A 19,582-nucleotide genomic window follows, 5' to 3' on the forward strand; every position below is an offset into this window, starting at 1 on the left:
ATTGCTTAGTGCAATTGGAGGACAGCTGTAAAGACTTATAAGTCAAAAACATGAAACTCAACGCTTAATATTCAGGCTACCGCTGGTCTGAAGAGGAGATACAAGTGAGGAATTTCTTGTGGAAGTTAATTATGCCTCAAAAAGCAGGCAGGGAAAGCGAAAAAACTAGAGGAAGTATCTTAAAATATTACTGGCTCTGTGTATCGCTTTGAAGAGTCAATAAGGAATAGTTCTGAGAAAAGATGATAGTACACTCAAGTTTCATGTTTCAGTCACCGTCCTGGAGGCAAAATACCAGGTGATACTTGCAATCGTTATGTCCTTGGGCAAGCTATTTTGTTCGATCTGGAACAGAAGAGACCTTACCACATTCAGGCAAGCAGGCACAGAGAAGCAACAACTATCCAAAAGAAACCTGGAGAGGCATGAAAAATTAGGAGTTAAAAAAGCATGGACAGAATTACTTCCCTCTTGAGTTCTACCTGTCTATCTGTTGAACTTCTGTTCTACCACTCTGAATTTTACCCTAAGGCAATCCATCTTCATCTGTGCTATAGAGGCAACTAAGCTTAACCCCCTCAGCATAACTCAGGATGATGTATTTAACACATCTCAAGAGTTTAGATGACATTGTAGCAGCTTGTAGCAAACCTTAAAAGGTCATCTATACTTTTAAATACCACATATCTGAAATGCCTCCTCTGCCTGCAACTCCTGCATGTTACCAAGTCTCTTAAAATATTGGTACTTCAATTTAGTTAAGATCAATCATCTTCACCTGTTCCTCATGAAAGAAAATAAACAAAGCAAATAGTTCTGTATTCTATCTGAGGCACAGATGAGATACTAGGAAAAACTGTGCCACTACAGTTGCTGAGCTGTAGTGGAATAGATCACCCAGAGAGACAGGGGAATCTCCATCCCTCTTCGAGATCCCCTAACTAGACACAGCCATGGCTGACTTGATGTACCATTGGTAACAAGACCAGATGACCTCCAAAAGCTCCCTCTGACACGTCTGCAATTCAATTCCTCTTTTCCCTGATATGCTAGACACGTGATAAGCCACAGAAAGATGAGGGTGGTGGTGTAGTGGAACTGCCTACTACTAGTTTTCTCTATTGTCTCTTGCTTAGAAAGAGATGAAGAAGTTAAAAAAGAAGAGTATGTGTTTTAACTGAAGAGGGACAGAAATATTTTTATTCTTTTTTATTTCTCCAGAGCACGTAGCACAGCACAGTGAGGCTAGAAATGCTGCTATTTTTCCAGTTACAGGAGGAAATATTTAAGAACATGCAACACTGAAAAAATGCAAGCATAGTTAGTACCACTAAAGCACGTTACTGCTGGTAGTAACCTGATACTAGTTTTGTGTGGATAAATTAAGTCTCTCTCCAGATGGTCAGGTCCATTCTTTCTTGCCACAACAGAAATTTTTTTGTTGAGACAGACAGGAGGGGCAGTAAAAAAAAAAAGGAAAAGACATACGGAGCAACAAAACTTGATAACTTCACTTTAACGCTGTCTAAACTATTATATTATTACATTGATTTTAAAAATAAGCTGCAAAAGAGATCCTAATCGTTATTACTATATTGTATAATTTATAAATATAAAAACATAGTACATTACAGTAGTATCAGATCTATAGAAACTACCAGACACTGTTCTGTCTCCAAGGATATAATATTTCATGTTTATTTGAAAGCAAGATATTCTACAGATAATGTGATGTTAATAGAAAACTGAACACAGCAACACTTCTCTTAAAATCCTAAAATCAGGCCAGGAAATATACCACAAGAGTCTAAAACTTTGCTACAACAAATGACAAAAGCCACAGAACGCTTTCACTCTGCAGAACAGCTAATCCAGAAGCCTATGAGCTGCTACAAATGTTACAGCCATGAAGAAATGCAGACACTAAGTGAAATCTGTCAAAGCTAACTGAGGAATAAATTCTCGACATTCAACTATCAAATTTCCTTTATGTGCCCTTTCAGTATTGGTAACGAGGTGCTTCCTAGCCTTAGTTTAACTTTAGCCTGAACTCATTAATGCTTTTCCAGAGCTTCTCAATTACCTGGGACCAAGGACCAAAAAAAAAAAAAAAAAATAGATCTGGAATGTTGCTTTAAAGAATATTCGTATCTTTGCCAGACACCTGATCAGCAGAGGTCTGGAAAAGCTGACCAGAAAAGAAAGCAACTGAAGCCGGCCGCTATAAGCTACTGTGGATTTTTTAGCATGTATTATAACTGGGTGCAATTGGAATGGGTCTTGAGGCAACCTGTTGATGCAGCAAGAGTGGCTAAATCTGGTGGCAAATGTTATCACTGAGTTTGTTCCAGCGCTGACCACCTATACTGAAGGATGCTATCAGTAAACTTAACTTCATTCATTGACCTTAAAATGAATATGACAATCTGGCACAGAAGTTTGCCTATGAAGCTTGTCCTACATGCGGTTGTCCTGCTCTTGTTCTGACCAAAATGCTAAGCATCAGAAAGCTTCACATCTAACTTGACAACAGAAGCAGACACGTGAGAATATTTAGAGATGGATTCTACCAGGGTTTTCCTCCTCCACCAAAATATTTTCAATCTTTAACCTCCTCATATTACATAGATTTATATTGCATACACGCACATACAAGAAGCCCAGTATTGTCAAATTCAAATGTTTTAAAAATCTGAGCAGGAAACAAATGCCATGGCAGCAGTATCTGCACCGTACATGAACAAAAGCAGGTAACGGTGAATTTCTATATTCTATTAGTATATGACAGCAGCCAAGACATTTCTAGATTTCTATCAGATACAGCTCTTGGACACCAGAGGCACATGGAGAATATCAAAGTGATAAAAGTATAGGTAACCACCATGTGGAAGCTAGCCAGATCTACCAAGGACAGTCACAAATCCCTGGGGTTTTAGCATAAACAAGGGTCTTGTCTAAGGCATAGTATTGTTTACCTATTTATCACAGCTCTCACACAACCTGAAAAACAGAGAATTTTCCAAATACTAACAAGGAATATTTGACATTTCACTTTGGTTCCCCAATTCCCAATATGTCCGGGGGTTGCTGGTAGAAGTTCTGACAGTAAAGTAGCTGAAGAATGAAATTATCAGGAAATCAGACCACACAGTGACATAAACCACACTGCTAGTCTAGAAAGGCTTTCTAAACTTTTAGACAGATATAGAGAGCTTCTCACAATACCTAAAGGTCTTGGAAAGAGGGACAACTTGTGGCAAACAAGTATTTGCCTCTCAGTAATAATGCCACCTTGTCCTGCTTACCATGATATATTTTGAGTAGTATCCTAAAGCTCACTGAAAATTCAGATATCTTCTGCAACAGCTGCCATGCTACTTCAGAAACCAGACTATAACCTCTGTTTTGCTTACATCAGGCATACAGTACAGACTTACACAAGAAGCGCAAAAGGAACTCACCAGGATAAAACTGACAGCATCAGCTAGCCTAGAAAACTTAATGTGGATTCATAAGTTATGGTTGCTTCCAAAGCGCTAGACATTAAAACCAAGACAGATTTAACTATAAATGCTAGACAGACAGTGTTTACAGAAGCTTCTGGTTTCCTATATTAGAGTACCTGATGCACTCACCTCAACTGACTGAAGTTTTTCATCATGGAGATGAGGTGACCTTGGGTAAATATCAAGAAGATGAGGAGGCTCATCAATATGTGTTCTTCTAACGTGGTGTTCAAGAACTTCTTTATAATCAAATGAATCAAAGTTGGTTTTCCACAGTAATACCTGTAAGAAGCCATCATATCACCAACTACTTGAAGCCTATTCAGTGCTGAAAACAACTGTTCAGTGAAGTCTGTTATTACAAATAGATCATGACATCAGAATGAGCTTGCTGTCATCACTTAGCCTGATCTCCACTACAACACAGGCACTTCCCCAGAGTATCTTATACTTCAAGTCTAATAGATGTGGTTCAATCTATTTACAAAAAACCAAAATCAACCTCTTAAAAGATGTCTCAATAATCATAAAAGAAAGCAAACTTCATCCCACTGGACTGTACTGTTATTTTTCTGCCAAATCAAGGGGTCATATACTATCAAATTTCTGTCCCCTATGAAGGCTTGCAGGTCAAACGAGAAAGTTTGAGGGGATAAGAGAAATTACAGAGCTCCACAGAACTCTAAAGCACCTGTTCCAGTGTTTGAGCAACAGGAATCTGTTTTCTTTGTCCTTGTCCAATTACATTCATGGTAGAAACAATACACAACCATCACACAATGATCAAATGCAGAAGTAAGGTAGTAGAATGCAGAAGTAAGACAGCAGAAAGTAGTCTATCCAGCCTTATGGATAGACCAGAAAACCAAATTATAAAGGATAATGTTTCTCTCTCGTGTCACAGAGCAATTGTATATTTAAGTAATTTAATTAAGTTTGCGTAAATTTAGATGATGTGTTGCCTTTGTTATTTTAAGCACTAAGGGGAAAAAGAAAATAAAAAAAGAAGTTCAAAACACTTAGAAGACGGCAGTTTCCGAAAGTCCTATGTTGATTTTTAGCTGCTCCTTAAATTAGATGCAACAAAGATGGAGACCATGATCTGAGTTAATATTACCTGCTTGTCCAGCCAAAATTATTTCTGACAAGTGTTAGAAGTTTATATACTATACAGAAGCAGCACAAATCAGATTTGATCACAGAAATTCCAAGCAGACTAAGTAATATTTTTAATATATTCCTAAACAGCTGCATTATTACAACTTCATTTCAGGTTCAACATCTTCTGTGACTCTGTTGAATGGAAGACCCTAAATATGCACTGGGACACACGGTGCACCAATAAAGACAGACCCCAAACCAACTCAGACATTAGTTAACAGTGAAAGTGGGATGCATGGATCTCAGTACAAACTGTATAAACCTGCCTCAGAACCTGGCACTTGTGGGACAATTAGATGTTAGATTAATTGATTCACAGCAGCCCACTGTGTTGTAAGAGGGAGTTCCTGCTTTCTCTCCCTCCTTTTTTCAGCTGTGTAGTTCCATTACCGCCATCATCCAATCCAGCAAAAAGTTATTCACATTTTTTATGTGGCTTTTCCCCATGTGTTCAGGCTAATTTTCTGTTGGTTTAGCAATTCAGATTGGCTCAGAGTGTAAACAAGGGTAGCAGGAGGCAGCAGAAGTAGGACTTGTCAACAGTGGTGAGCATTTGAGCTGCTTGAGCTCTAAATATGTTTTATTTTGCTTTAAAGTAGAAGGCCATGCCACTGCAGCTTCATCATTACAGACAACAAAGTTAATAAGAGTAAAACCAACATGGAAACATCCACACGTGCCTTGAGTATCTCAACTGCAATGCAAACTGTGTAAAAGCAACTATGCGCTACCCAAGAAAAACAGTTATTCCCTAAGGAAGTATTTCCTTTTACATCAAGGCAGTCACCAGACACAATGTCTAATTTAAAGTAACATTTTTGTTTTAAATGCTCAAACAACTCTCCCCTATATGAAGTCTAGTACTTTGCTGTTTCACCAATGTAAATTAGCGAAGTACAGTAGTAGTACAACTTAATTCTTACAATAATTAAGTAGTGACTTTAGAACAAGTGAAAACCTAATGGAGAGTGTAGGCATTAATACTAGTTGCGACACAACTACTTTGTTGACACCGAATTGACAATTAAAATATTTCAATTTAAAAGCATTCCTTTATTTTAATTCCTAACACAGAAGCGGCTAGTACTGTGGTCTTCATATCATGACATCCGATTGAAATTCTGTATAACACACAACTAGATAGAATGCATGTCAGCATACTGTAAGTAGTATGTAACAGTAATATGCTATATTTAACTCACATCCACTGTAACAAACATTAAGACATGTAGTTTAAAAAGACAATACCTGAGCATCTGCTCCACCTGAGGCAAATTTTTCACCACCTTTTGAAAAAGCTACAGAAAGTACAGGTCCCTGAAAGAAAAAAAATTAGCATACAGTAAAATTACACTACTACTGTAATAATGGTATTTTAATGCAAAGATAAAAACACTTTTCAATTTTAATAAAGATCTTAACTGTATTTAATTTTTTGCAAAACAATATGATTGAAAAGCTTGTATTGCACATCTTTGTAAAATGCTGCATTACAATTACTACAATCAATACTAGGAAAATAATGGCATTTTCCTTAGAATTTATGCTTCAACTCTGCAATGAGAAATTATCAAATATCTATTACATTACTCAAGACAATGTGTTTGAGTGATTCATTATCAAAAGTAGGGTTTGTTTTGCATTAAGAGGAAAGGCAGTAAATGTCTGCTAATCTTCATGAAAGTTACCTTCTATAAGCTTCCCCCTCTTTTGAAAGCACTATTTTTCAATAGACAAAAAACCCTGATGTGCCAAATAATCGATTTTTACAATCAAGAGAGTGGAATTATTAATTAATTCATAGCTATCTATTACATTAAGCATGCCTACAATATTGACAGGTAACTGCATGGTCATAGGTAAAACTGATGCATTTCCTTATGCACTTGCGACAAGATGTATTAACAGAACACTTTGCTGTCCACTCAAGTTTATCTGCAAGTTGCAAGACACAAGACACAGTGGCATAAATGTTACTTTCCATTTGAAAAGACACTGAATAATCTATGAAGGTTTTCATTTAAATAGGATTATTGTGTATACCTTATGTCCATGAAGAGTGTAAATAAGTCTTCCTTCTAAGAGATCCAAAATCTTAAGAGTACCATCAGCAGAAGCAGTGATGAGATAGTTACCAGAAGGATGGAATGATACGCAATTAACACCTGCTCTGTGAACTAAATTTACAGAAGACAATATCAAAAGACTGTAGATATCTACTAACAGAAGACGTACACTTTATGTCTTCACTCTTTCCTACTTCCCAAATAACAACCTACTTCGTTTAAGGCAAAAACAACCAAGGTACTGGAGCATAGCAGACTCTCCAAAGTATTTGCTTAGTTCTATTCTAAAAATTAAGAGAAGCATTGCAAAGAAATAAGCAGGATTCAAATTAGATTTTTAGGGCTGTTAGACTACAAAAAGATTACTTCCTAATTGCCAATATGACCTATTTGTCCGCATTCCCCAGTAAAGAATGAAATCATATAATCTAAATAGATCACATTTTATTGCAAAGAGCTCTGTTCTAAAGAAAATACAACTACTTTTTTTTTTTTACCTTTGTAATGCTGCAGTAGCTTGTTCATTCGAATATCCCACAGTTTCACTGTATGATTGGAACCTGCAGAAGCTATACACGTACCACTTGGATTGAAATCCACAAAATTTGCAAATCTAAATATAATTAATGAAAATAGATTGATTATGTGTTTCCATAGAAATATTTGGGTATACATGTGTATACATAGATATATATATATAAAGCCCACAATACTAATACTGAGTTGTCACAAACTTGTGTGGAATCCACAATTATGTATGCACTCAAATAAGGTATTTGAAACAACTGAAATAAGCATAAGGAAAGAAGATGTGCATGATAAATCAGACTGTATAATCCGGCTGTTGTTAAAAAGATACTATAATTGTCCTGACTCAAACCTTCAGTTAGTGTTGGAGGAAAAGTTCCTAGAAAGAAGTGTTGCAAAGAGTTTGAAAGCAGCAAGTAAAATAATTTTCTCTAAGAACATAGTATCTAGCTGTAACAACCTTTTAGCTTGGAAAAAGGATAGAGAAGGCAGCTATGCAATTAGCAAAGCACATATACAAGATTAATATTCCATTGCATTTGTTAATTAAAACTCTGGTTTCAAGATGTTTAATAAAACTGCAGATAAGTAAAAGCAAGTCTTTTCTAAACCTAAACAAGGCAAGTCACTAAAGCTAACAGAACATTGTTTTCATCAACAAGTAGAGAATTCTTAAACTTCTCTTCTTGTTGAAGCATTCAATATCAGATAGCATTGTCAAAACAGAGGGAAAACATGAAAATGATCAAAAATCCAAGAACAATCTCACTTTCCTCTAGCTTATTTCTCGACTGGTGAAAAACAGTTGGATAACTGCAGCCAGTTAACCTCTTTAGAAAAAGATGATATGGATTATTTTCATTTACATAGGTGGTAGAAGTTTGATCTATTTTCAGATACAACATATATAGATGTTAATACCACAAAACATGAATTTAATCTCATTAAAATTACAATTTTACATTTCTCCTTTTTTCTAGTAACACTTACCCTCCATAATCTAAGAAGCTATCAATACAAGTTTTATTTCTCGTATCCCAGATCTTAACAGATTTATCCTCACTGCAAGATGCTATTAGTCTTCCATCAGGTGAAAATCTGGAACATGCAAGTGTATATATTACTAAATAACTGATACTACCTAGCTTAGCATTAAAGACAGAAGTACCAAAACAACAGAACTGAGAAAGCCTGTTTCAAATTAAAATGTTTAACATTCAAAGGACATTTGAATTTATCATATTTTTTAGGGAATAATAAAATTGAAAAGATTTTCCCCTCACTCCTCCCCCTTCCATTTCACAATCAACTACAATTAAAAACAGAGCCATAAGCAAGGTGGGAGGGGGAGGTAACAGCAGCCTAAGGCTGCCACTTCAGATGTCAAAGAGATTATTATAGAAAACTATAGGCAAAAAGACAAAGAGGGCACAGTAGAACTTTGTGTTCAATTTAACCTACATATATATTCTCCTGCGAATTCTCTCTAGACTTACCAACTGTCAGCAAAACTTTCATGATTATTCCTAGACTTGCAGACTATGTTTTTAAACAGGAAAATTGATTTGTCTATAGTATCACCAATCATTACTATTTCTCACATTGACCAACTTCACAAGGACATTAAAACACTGTTCAAGAACTATCACATACAATTTTCTAAAGCTTTTATTTTCCTTTTCAGTGATCAGATACTTTGGAACTTTATAGGGCTCTACATTTCACCAGTGTTAAATTTCTTTCTCAAGAGGTTTAAACCAGGCCTCTCTTAGCTGCAGATTTTCCATTAATGTGGAGGGGAAAAAAAAAAAAAAAAATCAGCAAAGAACAATCTTTTCTTGTCTTTGAAGAGCTGCCCTGCCTTTATAGAGTGCAGATCTTAACTTGCAGTACAAAGGCCGTTTCTTTTACCTTTCCCAATTACGTAAGTCTAATTCATTTTGACTCATGACCATTATTTTCTGTCACTGTTGTTCCAAAAAAGGTTGAGAAACCCCCTACCATGTATAATTAATGTAGAAACAAGTGAATGCTGTGAAATATGTTAATACAGCACAACAACATACAAGACTGGGGAGAGACAGGATACTGACTGAAAATAAATGTAAAGACCTTATTTGTCCTTCAAAGTAAAAAAATTAACGCCCAGCAACAGATTTAATATGTACACATATTGACACAGAGCAAGCTTTTCTATTAAAATTTAGTGATAGATCATCATTTATCCTTCACAGATTTTTCTTCTCTTAGTTCTGCCCTGGGAAATAAATAAAAAAAACCCAAGCAACTTTGTTAGGCATTCTGCTTCTTTACAAAGAAAACAAAAGGAACACTTACTTGGCACAGCGAACCCAATGAGTATGCTGGAATAGGGAAAACAAAAGGCGCGGACGGTGAACACTCCATATTTTTATTGATTTATCATTGGATGCTGAAACTAGAAAGTGGCCATCATGCGAGAAGTTCACACTACGAACAGATGCTGTATGACCTTTCAGTATCGATGATTCTCCGTGACTGAGGGCAGAGAAGGAACCAAACCCAAAAACCAAGATACAAAACATATTTATATTAATCAAAGTTTAAAACCCCATAAAACTCAAAGTTACCATATTTGGAATCTTATCCAAATGAAAAACCAAGGTATACAGGCTAAATCTCAGTGCTGCCAACATTTTTTGTCTTATTTGAATTATTAGAATAATAAACTTTAAAGCAACTGTATTTAATATGACCACATTTACAGAACAGTGCAATTAACTAGCAGCATTAGCTTCCATACAGTATTTGAAAGAGGATTTATTCGAATTTTTGATACAGTAATCTACAAAATCTTCAAAAGTTAAAGTAAAACCAGTCTTTCTAAGATCATTTGGAATAGCTCATGATCACCACTACTTAAGAACAATCTAAAAAGGCAAGTCAATTAATTATTTAAAAAAAAAAAAAAAAAGCTATTTTTTTGTTTCCTTCAGCACTGGTTTCATTAAAATGAAGTGCAGCCATGCAATCCTTATTAAAAGAAATATATCCTTTAAGCCACAGAAACACTACCAAGCTATAAAGTCCTACACACATGAAATTATGTGTGTATAGCTTGAAACAGCTATATTTTTCTTTTGAAACTACAGAATATGCAGTAAAGAACAAAGTAACACAATAAAGAACCATGTTGTTTGTGCTCCCCAATCTCTGTTTCTATCAAAGCCCAGGGATATGGGAAGAAAAGAGAAAATTTCTTGGGTAAAGACTCCAATATTCACATTGCCAAACATCATCCAGTTGTACTCACATGCAAGGAATCCACAGTCTGACAGTACGATCTTGAGAAGCTGAAGCGAGTAGCTGCCCATCTGGAGAGAACTGTACACTGGTCACAGCTTCCACATGGCCTATAAATTTGTAAGCTCTGCATTGTGTCTTCAGCTTCCACACCATAAGAAACCTATCCAAAGAAGAGGTAGCTGGCAAGAAATAAAAGATATTATGAGTCTGCTGGCTGTTACTAGAAAAATCAGAGCCAATGACTATGGATTTGGATTCACCAGTGAACTTACTGGGTATTAGTGGGAGGGAGCAGTTATTGGGTTTTAATGGATACTCAGCCTGAGCACAACGTCTGGCAGCCAGCAATGCCAACACCAGGCTTTTGGAAGGACATCAGAAGACTGGGAGGAGTAAAGGATAATTCTTAACAGGTAGCTCTCCTACATATTAATCAAACTGGACTGCAAGAACTTTAAAGATATAGAACAAAAAATCCAAAGCCGAACATCATGCACATATCATTAAGTATGAATTCAGAATCGGCATTACCAAATACTACGAACAAGAGACAAACTCTTCAGTGATCTCACTTTGACCTCCAAGATGGAATTTGTTTCAAGCATCAAGTGCTTAGCTCTGAAAAGACAAGCCAACTTAAACCAAAGATATCATTTGTACCATTTCAGATATCTATGCTAAAGTGAATAACCAAATATGATAGTTCTACAATCCTGAGTACCGATTTTTTAATACTAACATTTGTGTAGTTCAAAACACAACGTAAAGTTGCCAGCCTGATAACAGAAAGAGCATGGCTGGGGTTTTTTTTTTGTTTGTTTGTTGTTGTTTTTTGTTTTGGTTTTGTTTGGTTGGTTGTTTTTTGGGTTTTTTTACAGTCACTTTACAGGTGGACTATCTACATTTGAGAAGGCAAACATAGCTTTTACAAGAGCTTGATCATTTTCAGGAAGCTATAACCAGCAAAAGCAATGAGCAGTTGAATTAAACTGACAAATGTGATACTCCTGTGCCTCTATTATCTTCATCTCTGTTAAGTACTAGCATGCAGGACATAAATAAAAACAAGGGGATTCACACTCCCACCTCTCAGTTATAAAATTCCAAGCCCTAGCACAGAAAGGGAGGAAGAGTTAAAACAGGGGCCTCCTGCAAGTTGAAGAGGACATAAAAAGGATAGCTCTTTTCCCAACCTCTTTAAGGCACCAACATAGAACAAAGGAATGGTGTTTGTTCATTGGCATATGTGTCAAGACAAGCCTCCAACAAAATGTTAGATATTTAACTCTCCTTAGGGATTTGGCCAGAGATATCATTTTTACTCCCAAAAGTGTAGCTTCTGGTAAAAGATGTGGGACCAGACTACCCCTAAGCCCGTATCAATAGACCTAAATTTGACACAGAAGTACAGGCTGCTTTCCCCCCACCAGCTTTTCAGAACTCTTTTACAGCAGGCTTTTTCTAATGGTACTTGAATGATTTCTTTTTCCCCTTTGATTCAGAAAAACATAGCCTAGAGCAGCATAGAACAGCAAGGAAAAAGTGAAATGTAAGCTAAAATAGAATTTGAAGGCATAAGGCTGGAAATGTGGAACAGACAAGATTGATGGCTTCTAAAACAAATAATGCAGGAACTACCGAAGTACCTGTGGTACTTTATGAACTGCACAAAGGCTGTGTAATACCAGCCCTCTTGGCTTTCAGTTTTAAAACCTGAAGGAAATATTTTAAAAGATGACAGTACAATGAATTCAAAGCTTGGTTTCTTGTAGCTTGCTCTCTCACAGACGGGTTATCCCAAGGTTAATGAGACACAAGCAGTGACCTGAAGTTCTCTTTCCCCTGGGACACCCACAAGCACCCCCTCTGGACTCCCTGTTGCCTATGCTCACACACCATTTTCTCTCCAACCTTAGGTAGTTTTCTCCCTCGAAGTCACCTGCTCATTACCATGACACTCAAAGGCTATTATTATCTCCAACACTGGAGCTCCAGCCCAGCTGACACTATCCCAGGGGTGACAGAGAGAACTTCAGGACCTGCGCAGCAAAGGGTGAGTAATGACAGACCTACTGCAGAACTGTTTTCCCAAGGCACACAGGCTGATGTGACTCTATATTTGAACAGCACAAGACAGGCCTAGACAAAGGAACTCTAAGCCAAACCTCCAAATCTATATTCAACTTTGGAGTCTATCCTGCCAAGGAAACCAGGTCCCTTTACCATTGGCAAGTGGCAAGCCTCAGTCAAGCCAAGCTATTCCCTGCTCAAGCAGGCTCAAATAAATTTTAGTGCATATGGCTAACACATAAGCATTTTGCTGTAACACTAAATATTTTATCTCAGCTAACCACACGCACTAAATAGAAGAGTCTATAGAGTAACAAGGTTGCCAGTAATAATTTCCATTATCAATACTAATCTTAAAAATAGTTTTATACATTAAAAACGTACCATTAATATTATCAAATAAACTTCTCTATTTCTCCTTTTATTCCATTTTAAGGGATTTTGCCTACTTTATAACATTGCTTCTCGAATTTACTCAAGTACAGTATCTTAAGGATTGCTTCTTAATCCTTTATGCATTTTTCTCCCCTCAAGGTCATGTTATCCACACATTTAAGTGTTCAAAAGGAGGGGAGCAAGAACCTTGCAGGACAGATTACATACGAGGTCCTACAGCAAAGCAGACCAGACCCAGCTGATGCATTCTGTCAGCACTTGCTAAGTATTGCCAGCATCCTACAGTCTGACTTTCAACTACCAAACCACCAGTAAATGGCCCACAACAGATCTCCAAAGTATTGGAACTGAAACAAAAGAAACACAGAAGGTTCAGAAGAAGTCTTAAGGATGGGCTGTACCACAAACAGGTCTGTTGCATATGCTCCTCAGAGAAAACACAACATAACCAGAACCATGTGTAGAGGTGAAGAACAAAATCTGTCCTTGCTGTAGTAATGAAATTGTTTGATCAACTGCAAAATATAACTAGAAAGAAGAAAGCTGAAAATTCACTCAGAGCTGATTCCAATATTTAACTTAGTCCAGTTTGTAACTCAGTGCCTTTTTTTTTAAGCTTCACTGCTTTCTGTACACACCCTAGTACAACTGACCCATTACAAGGTAATTTGTTTTTCTAGTGATGAATCATATCAGAATTAAACACTCAAGAATAAAGACTTGGCCTTACACAAAGGCCAGATTTACAAACCACATTGCTACAGTTCTCTAAACCAGTATTTGGGTTTTACATATGCCACAAAAATTTTGTTATGGTATCTGCAATGGGAAAAACTTCAATTTATATGCTGTGAATGTTGATGGTATTAATTTTCACATATACACACATATATATGAAGACACAAGTTGCCACAACATGGAAATACCATTACACTCCCGTTTCCCACAATACCACAGGCACCACTCTAAGAAAGCTGTGCCAAGATTAGAAGAGACATGCTCAGCCAGACTTCGACAACTAGATGCACCTCGTGGACATCCTTTTCCCCTCCCAAAATACCAAAGCATCCCTAGCATTCACCTCAGTGCAAGAATTACAGGTCAGATGGGGTACAAGGCTCTGCGCATGATGTGTGTGAATATTCAACCACCACCACCAAACCCACACACTTTACAGGAACCCTGCAAATCTCACTGAGATAAGGTGAACGTCACCACACAAACACATTTAACAGTGATTTGCAGGACCTCCTGCTTGAGTGAAAACAATTATTAATTGAACCTCTGTCAAGAGAGCCAATCTGGAATTCTAAGAACAATGGATAAATTACAAGGAACTTCTAACAACTCCTGTAAGTTCAAGCTCATGGCAGTTTTTATTGTATACTGTATGTACTTAAACAACAGGAAGAGAATTGGAAAGAGTCAGCACACTAGCCCACATTTAATTAACATTCTGGATTTTATTTTTTCAAAGAAACCCCGAAGCCCTCACACATTTATTCAGTGTTAAGTTTACATTCAATTTCTTTTAAGTCACTTAAAATCAGTAGTTTAAAATATATATAGAAGTGTTCCCCAAATTTTCAAAGTCTAACAGGATAAAAAAATCATTCCAAATTTCAGATTTTCCAAAAATCTGTACACACTGAAAAACAACCAGATTGGAGTATTTCTGTAGAATTGCTGCAACTTACATCAAAACTAGTGGAACTTTAAATGGCAAGGTTTTTTTGTTTTCGTTTCTTTCTCCTTCTCTAGTCCCTCCTCTTTCCTTCGCCTCCCCCCATTTTTTATTGCCATTGGGAAGAAATGTAAATATATTTTTTTAATGCCAGCTTACTCACATTTGCTTCTGCCTCCCCCCCCCCCCCCTTTTAATTTTTAAATAATCACAAAAATAGAATGGGAGGTGGTGGGGAGGAGGAAGGGTTGAAATACATACATACAGAATAACTTTTCCAACTTTAAGAGGCAGATTCACTTCGACTTATTGCTGAAGTAGATAAGGAACACTGTGAATGTCAGTTTTAACATGAAGGTAGTTCTTTATATGAAAGGTAGTTTTTGCCAAGCGTTAAAAAAGTTAATTGTATAAAAGTTGCATAGTCTATATTCACACCATTAAATTACTTTCATCTGAGGAAACATGCATTGCACACACAACTTATGCTCCTGCTTATGTAGGAGAACACAGGCCTTTTTCCTGTCATTTCTATTGAACGCAACAGTCTACAGCAAGCTTTTCAAAAAAGCACATATTTTATGTAATTTATTGCTCCAGCACATAATGACTGGCTATCTTTTAAAATTCGATAAACGGTTCATAACTTGTAGGTCCACAAAACAATTCCTTGCTGCAGAGTGGAATGGAATTTTTCAGGAATGTCTCCCTTATATAGTAAAGAAGTTCCCTTTGTTAAAAAAAAATAAAGATTAAAAAATAGCCTAGGGAACATTAAAAAAAAAGAAAAAAAGAAAAAAGAAGAAAAAAGAGAAAAAATTCAAATTGCAAGTAACCTCCTAAAAATAAGTTAGACTTAAAACAACCCACGCCACACAGTGGCAAGCACTTTTAGCATGATTCAACACTACAACCCCAGCTCCAATTTTTTTTTTCTGTTCCCCTTCTCTTTTAGCCTGCTTCCACCCAAACCTCTCAACGCTTTAAAATCACCAGGATTCAAGAATATACCTTAATTTACTCTTGCTTTATTTTTGGCAAATCTTCAGTTATTTCAGGGTCTCACTTGCTCCCTTTTAACCCTTCTACCTACTGCAGCAAATGCACACCTACCACATTCCTCAAGTGTCCAGATTCTTATTCCTCACTCACTAGCTCCAGTTCCTACCTACCAGCCCCACGTCAAGAATTACTACACTGTGGTTAATGAAGAACATTATTCACTTCAGTGAAAGTAATCAAAAAAGCTGGAATGCCTGAAACATTAAGATAAGTGTTCAACCTAAATCATATAAAGCTAAAAAACACAGATACTAAACACAAGATTTTTTTCAAGTACGCTACACATATCACATCTATTGTCTATAATCACGCTCAAAGCAGATTAATGACACACGTCAAGAATCAATACTCTTCAAAACTCAGCATAACAGGATACAGAAAACATTCTAAATTTGTCTGTGAACCACTTAACCAACAAATCTTGTTCTCCTCCAAACTGCCTTTTCAACTCACCTCACTTCAGGAACTGCAGCTTCACAACCTTACCCGAGGTCTCCTGTGGTACTGTTGTGACTAGACAGAGGCAGAATACACTGCATTATTTAAACTCTACCTAGGGCTGATGCATGCCAACCATTGCCAAAATGCAGAATGCAAAACAAAACAGCCCAAGTTTGCCTCTGTGTCTCCTTCCTCTACCCTGCTGACAGACCCCCTCCAAAAATGGATACATGGTATAGTCACATAAGGTATGTGTCCCTAGGATGCCAGGCTCAACATGGAAAAGCAACGTAATATTAAATATATACCTAAGAAACAGCAGCAGATAATGCAGCTTTGCGCTTTCTTTCCTTCTTCATTATCTTTAAACAGAATTCTTACTTGTAGCCATCCCTATTTCTCCCCACTTGTGGCACCACCAGCATGTCCACTGCTACCATATTCTTCTCCAAATCCATGAAAGCTCCTGACTCAGCCTCGTGAGGTAAGTTTTTCCAGAACAGGCACAAAAGTGCAAAGCAGTGCCAAAGCCTATCTACTAAAAAACCTTCCTTTTCTTCAATGTAAGAGAGCTGGCTGTCACCCTGAAACCTTTAAGAGCATGTAAATTCCAAAAAACCTGCAGAATATTACAAGGCTTAAGATTCAGCTTTCCCCATCAATGTTGACTCAATCACAAGTTACTGTAGCATTACTGAAAGGTGTTAGATACATATATTATAATATAGCCGCAACACAGGTCAGTTAATTCTACTGAAAGAACCTTAACTTTCACTTCTGTAAGGAAAGACTCTTCACTTTCATGTAACATTAACCCTGGAAGATAATATGTATAATTTTTCTTTTAAAGAAAAAACAAAAAAAAAATCCCTCCTCAGTCCACTCAAAAGCCTTTGCTTTACCATAATCAAGACAGACCAAAGTCAGAAAACAATGGATCAAAATGTTACAAAAGTAAAAGGCATTAGATCTGTACTGAACATTTTAGAAACTAAACCCCATTATTTACTTTTGCTTTCCATACAGTTCACCACAGCAGATACAGTTTCTCCACCACTACAGACACATCAGAAGACATCCCAAGGTATACAATCCAACATTGCTATCTGCTCACACATTTAAAAACCTTGGAGATTACAGTCCATTCAATTTGTACTACCAGCAGTGATTATTTCTCAAATTTCCAAATCTGATTTTTATCTGCAGCATTACAAGTTCTCATTTGCACATCAGCACGCCCCTCAGTTGTACGATAAGCAGTAAGGCACTTTCCTGAATGAGGATGATAAATAGTCCCATCTTCTTTGAAATGCCATATAATAATTTCAGGGGTAGGAGATCCATCTTTTGGGCATCTCCTCATACCTATGAAGTCTTCATGCTCAGGGACTTCAGCACACAGCTCAGTCACTGAGTTAAATCTAATCTCTTTATTTGATGTGTATTCAAAAAATTGATTGCCTCCCTGACCATGACATCCAAAGAGAGAAAGGTGAGCCCCAGTAGGATGATGCTCTGGTAAGACATAGTCGAGGCATTCTGAAGCTATTCCTGCGCTGCGGATAGCACCATGCCAGCCAGGACGATCTTCTGGTACATGCAACTCAGCAAATACGTTTTTTAAATACCAGTTAAAACTCTTGCATTTCAAACGCTCTCTTAGTATCTTCCTTTCAGAAATATCTCCATAGTTTTCTTTCCTTGCTGAAGGATTTCTGTTGTAAAAGTGCTCCTTGTACTCATCCATCCACACCTCGGCAGCACGTGCTGTGTTCTGAAGGAAATTTGGTCTGGCATAGGGTGCACGCTTTGGAAACACATGGCCTACATGGGAGCACGGATGAATTTCCAACATGCCTCCACACTGCCAAACCCTAAATGATAATTCTAAGTTCTCCCCTCCCCAAACATCCATTCCTGTATCGTAGGTGCCCAGGTACTCAAAATACTTCTTGCTGACAGCAAACAAGCCACCAGCCATAGTTGGGGATCTGATTGGGTCGGTTTCAGATTTGCGCCTGAGACGTTCATGTTTAGGCACCGAGTGCCACTGGAATGTCAGCCGCCAGTCAAACCCCCCAATCATGGGCTCTGCTGTTTGCATGTAGTATTCAAATGTCTTCCAGTCAATGGTGTCAATGACAGGACAAACAATAACAGTCTCATTCTCAGCAATCCTCTCGAGCAGTGGTTCCAGCCAGCCAGAAACACATTCACAGTGACAGTCTAGAAACGTGAGGACATCACCAGTAGCAAAGGTAGCGCCAATTAAGCGTGCACGGACCAATCCTTCTCGTTTGTTGGTTCTTATCAAACGAACTCTTTTCAGACTGCTTATGTATTTTTCAAGTTCAGCCTTCAAATATACTTTATCACTCAAGTCATCCACCAGTATAATTTCTTTTAGAAGTACTGAGGGTGATGTTTCAAGAACGCTATGTATCGTCCGCAGCAACGTCGACCAGGCTTCATTGTAAAAAGCAATTACAACAGACGTCGTGGGCAGCCTTCTGTAGTCATAAGATTTAGTTTTACAGCCACTCAGTCGATTATCTTCAATGTGCCGATGGAGAGAGATTTTATCACTCAAATAAATATTAATTGCGTACTTCTCAATCAGCTCTTCTTCCTGTTTCTTTTCCTCAGGGCCCAGCTGCAGGCGAGAAGCCTTACCCCATTCTCCTGGGGCATAGGGATCAGGCGGGGATTTGTCATAAACTGGACGAGCCAAATCCACAGCTTCTTCTGCCCTGTCAGAAAAGCGCCTCTCCCATTTCCCTTTGCTGATGCTCTCCCCGGCGAGGGAGGCACCGAAGGAAGAAACCGACAGCTCGACCGCAAAGTAAGCGATCATCAAGAAGCCGAGAAACACACAGCTTTTGCGGACCCACGTCCATCTTCTCGCCAGACGGATCCTCATCGCAGCCGACTAAAAGCAGCTACTGGCAGAGAGGAGCTCCGCGAGCCGCTACCGGCCGCCCGCCGCGCCCCCGGGACGGAGCGGGCTGCGGGCGCTGCCAGCTGCGGGCTCGGGAAGCGGCGAAGTTGCAGCCAGACCCTCCGTGGCGGGCCCGGCGGCTTCCCGGGGGCCGCGGGGGCAGCGGGGCGGCGGCGGCGGCACGGAGCAGCCCCCCGCCCCTCCGGCCTCGGCGCTCCCCTCACTTACTTCCTCCTCCTCCTCCTCCCCGCTCGCCGCGGGACAAACCCCTCCTCCCGCCTTGTGGTTTGCTCAAAAAGTTGTCGCTTAAGGAAGGGGCAGAGACTCCTCGGCCCGCCCGGCCGGCGCGGGGGCCCGCCCCGCCTCCGCGCCCGGACGCGCCCGGCGGCTCCGCCGGCTGCCGGGGGAGCGGGGCGGGGAGCAGCCGCCCCGCCCGGAAAGCAAA

At 38.5% G+C, this 19,582-nt stretch overlaps 2 protein-coding genes across 7 annotated transcripts in view; both read right to left on the reverse strand.

The window, feature by feature from the left end:
- Positions 1–19,582, reverse strand: part of POC1B (POC1 centriolar protein B) — a 71,972-nt gene that overhangs the window by 51,843 nt on the left and 547 nt on the right. For all 6 annotated transcript variants that reach the window (XR_005827921.1, XR_005827923.1, XM_040594240.1 and 3 more), the window contains exons 3-9: positions 10,554–10,725; positions 9,599–9,778; positions 8,252–8,359; positions 7,231–7,346; positions 6,711–6,844; positions 5,916–5,984; positions 3,636–3,788 (exon numbers count right to left, since the gene is read on the reverse strand). Coding sequence is in view for 4 of the 6 variants with exons in the window: in XM_040594240.1 (XP_040450174.1) it covers positions 3,636–3,788; positions 5,916–5,984; positions 6,711–6,844; positions 7,231–7,346; positions 8,252–8,359; positions 9,599–9,778; positions 10,554–10,725 (932 nt within the window). In the remaining 2 variants the exon portion in view is untranslated. The remainder of the gene's footprint in view (positions 1–3,635; positions 3,789–5,915; positions 5,985–6,710; positions 6,845–7,230; positions 7,347–8,251; positions 8,360–9,598; positions 9,779–10,553; positions 10,726–19,582) is intronic.
- GALNT4 (polypeptide N-acetylgalactosaminyltransferase 4) lies at positions 14,366–19,571 on the reverse strand. The gene has a single exon (XM_040594236.1). The coding sequence runs from the start codon at positions 19,117–19,119 to the stop codon at positions 17,368–17,370; it is 1,752 nt and encodes a 583-aa protein (XP_040450170.1). The 5' UTR covers positions 19,120–19,571; the 3' UTR covers positions 14,366–17,367.

This window comes from Falco naumanni, chromosome 5 (genome assembly GCF_017639655.2).
Source record: "Falco naumanni isolate bFalNau1 chromosome 5, bFalNau1.pat, whole genome shotgun sequence".
Lineage (NCBI taxonomy): Eukaryota > Metazoa > Chordata > Aves > Falconiformes > Falconidae > Falco > Falco naumanni.

Bases quoted from the DNA above. Each gene is read 5' to 3' on its own strand.
- GALNT4 (XM_040594236.1), bottom strand. From the start codon at position 19,119: ATGAGGATCCGTCTGGCGAGAAGATGGACGTGGGTCCGCAAAAGCTGT.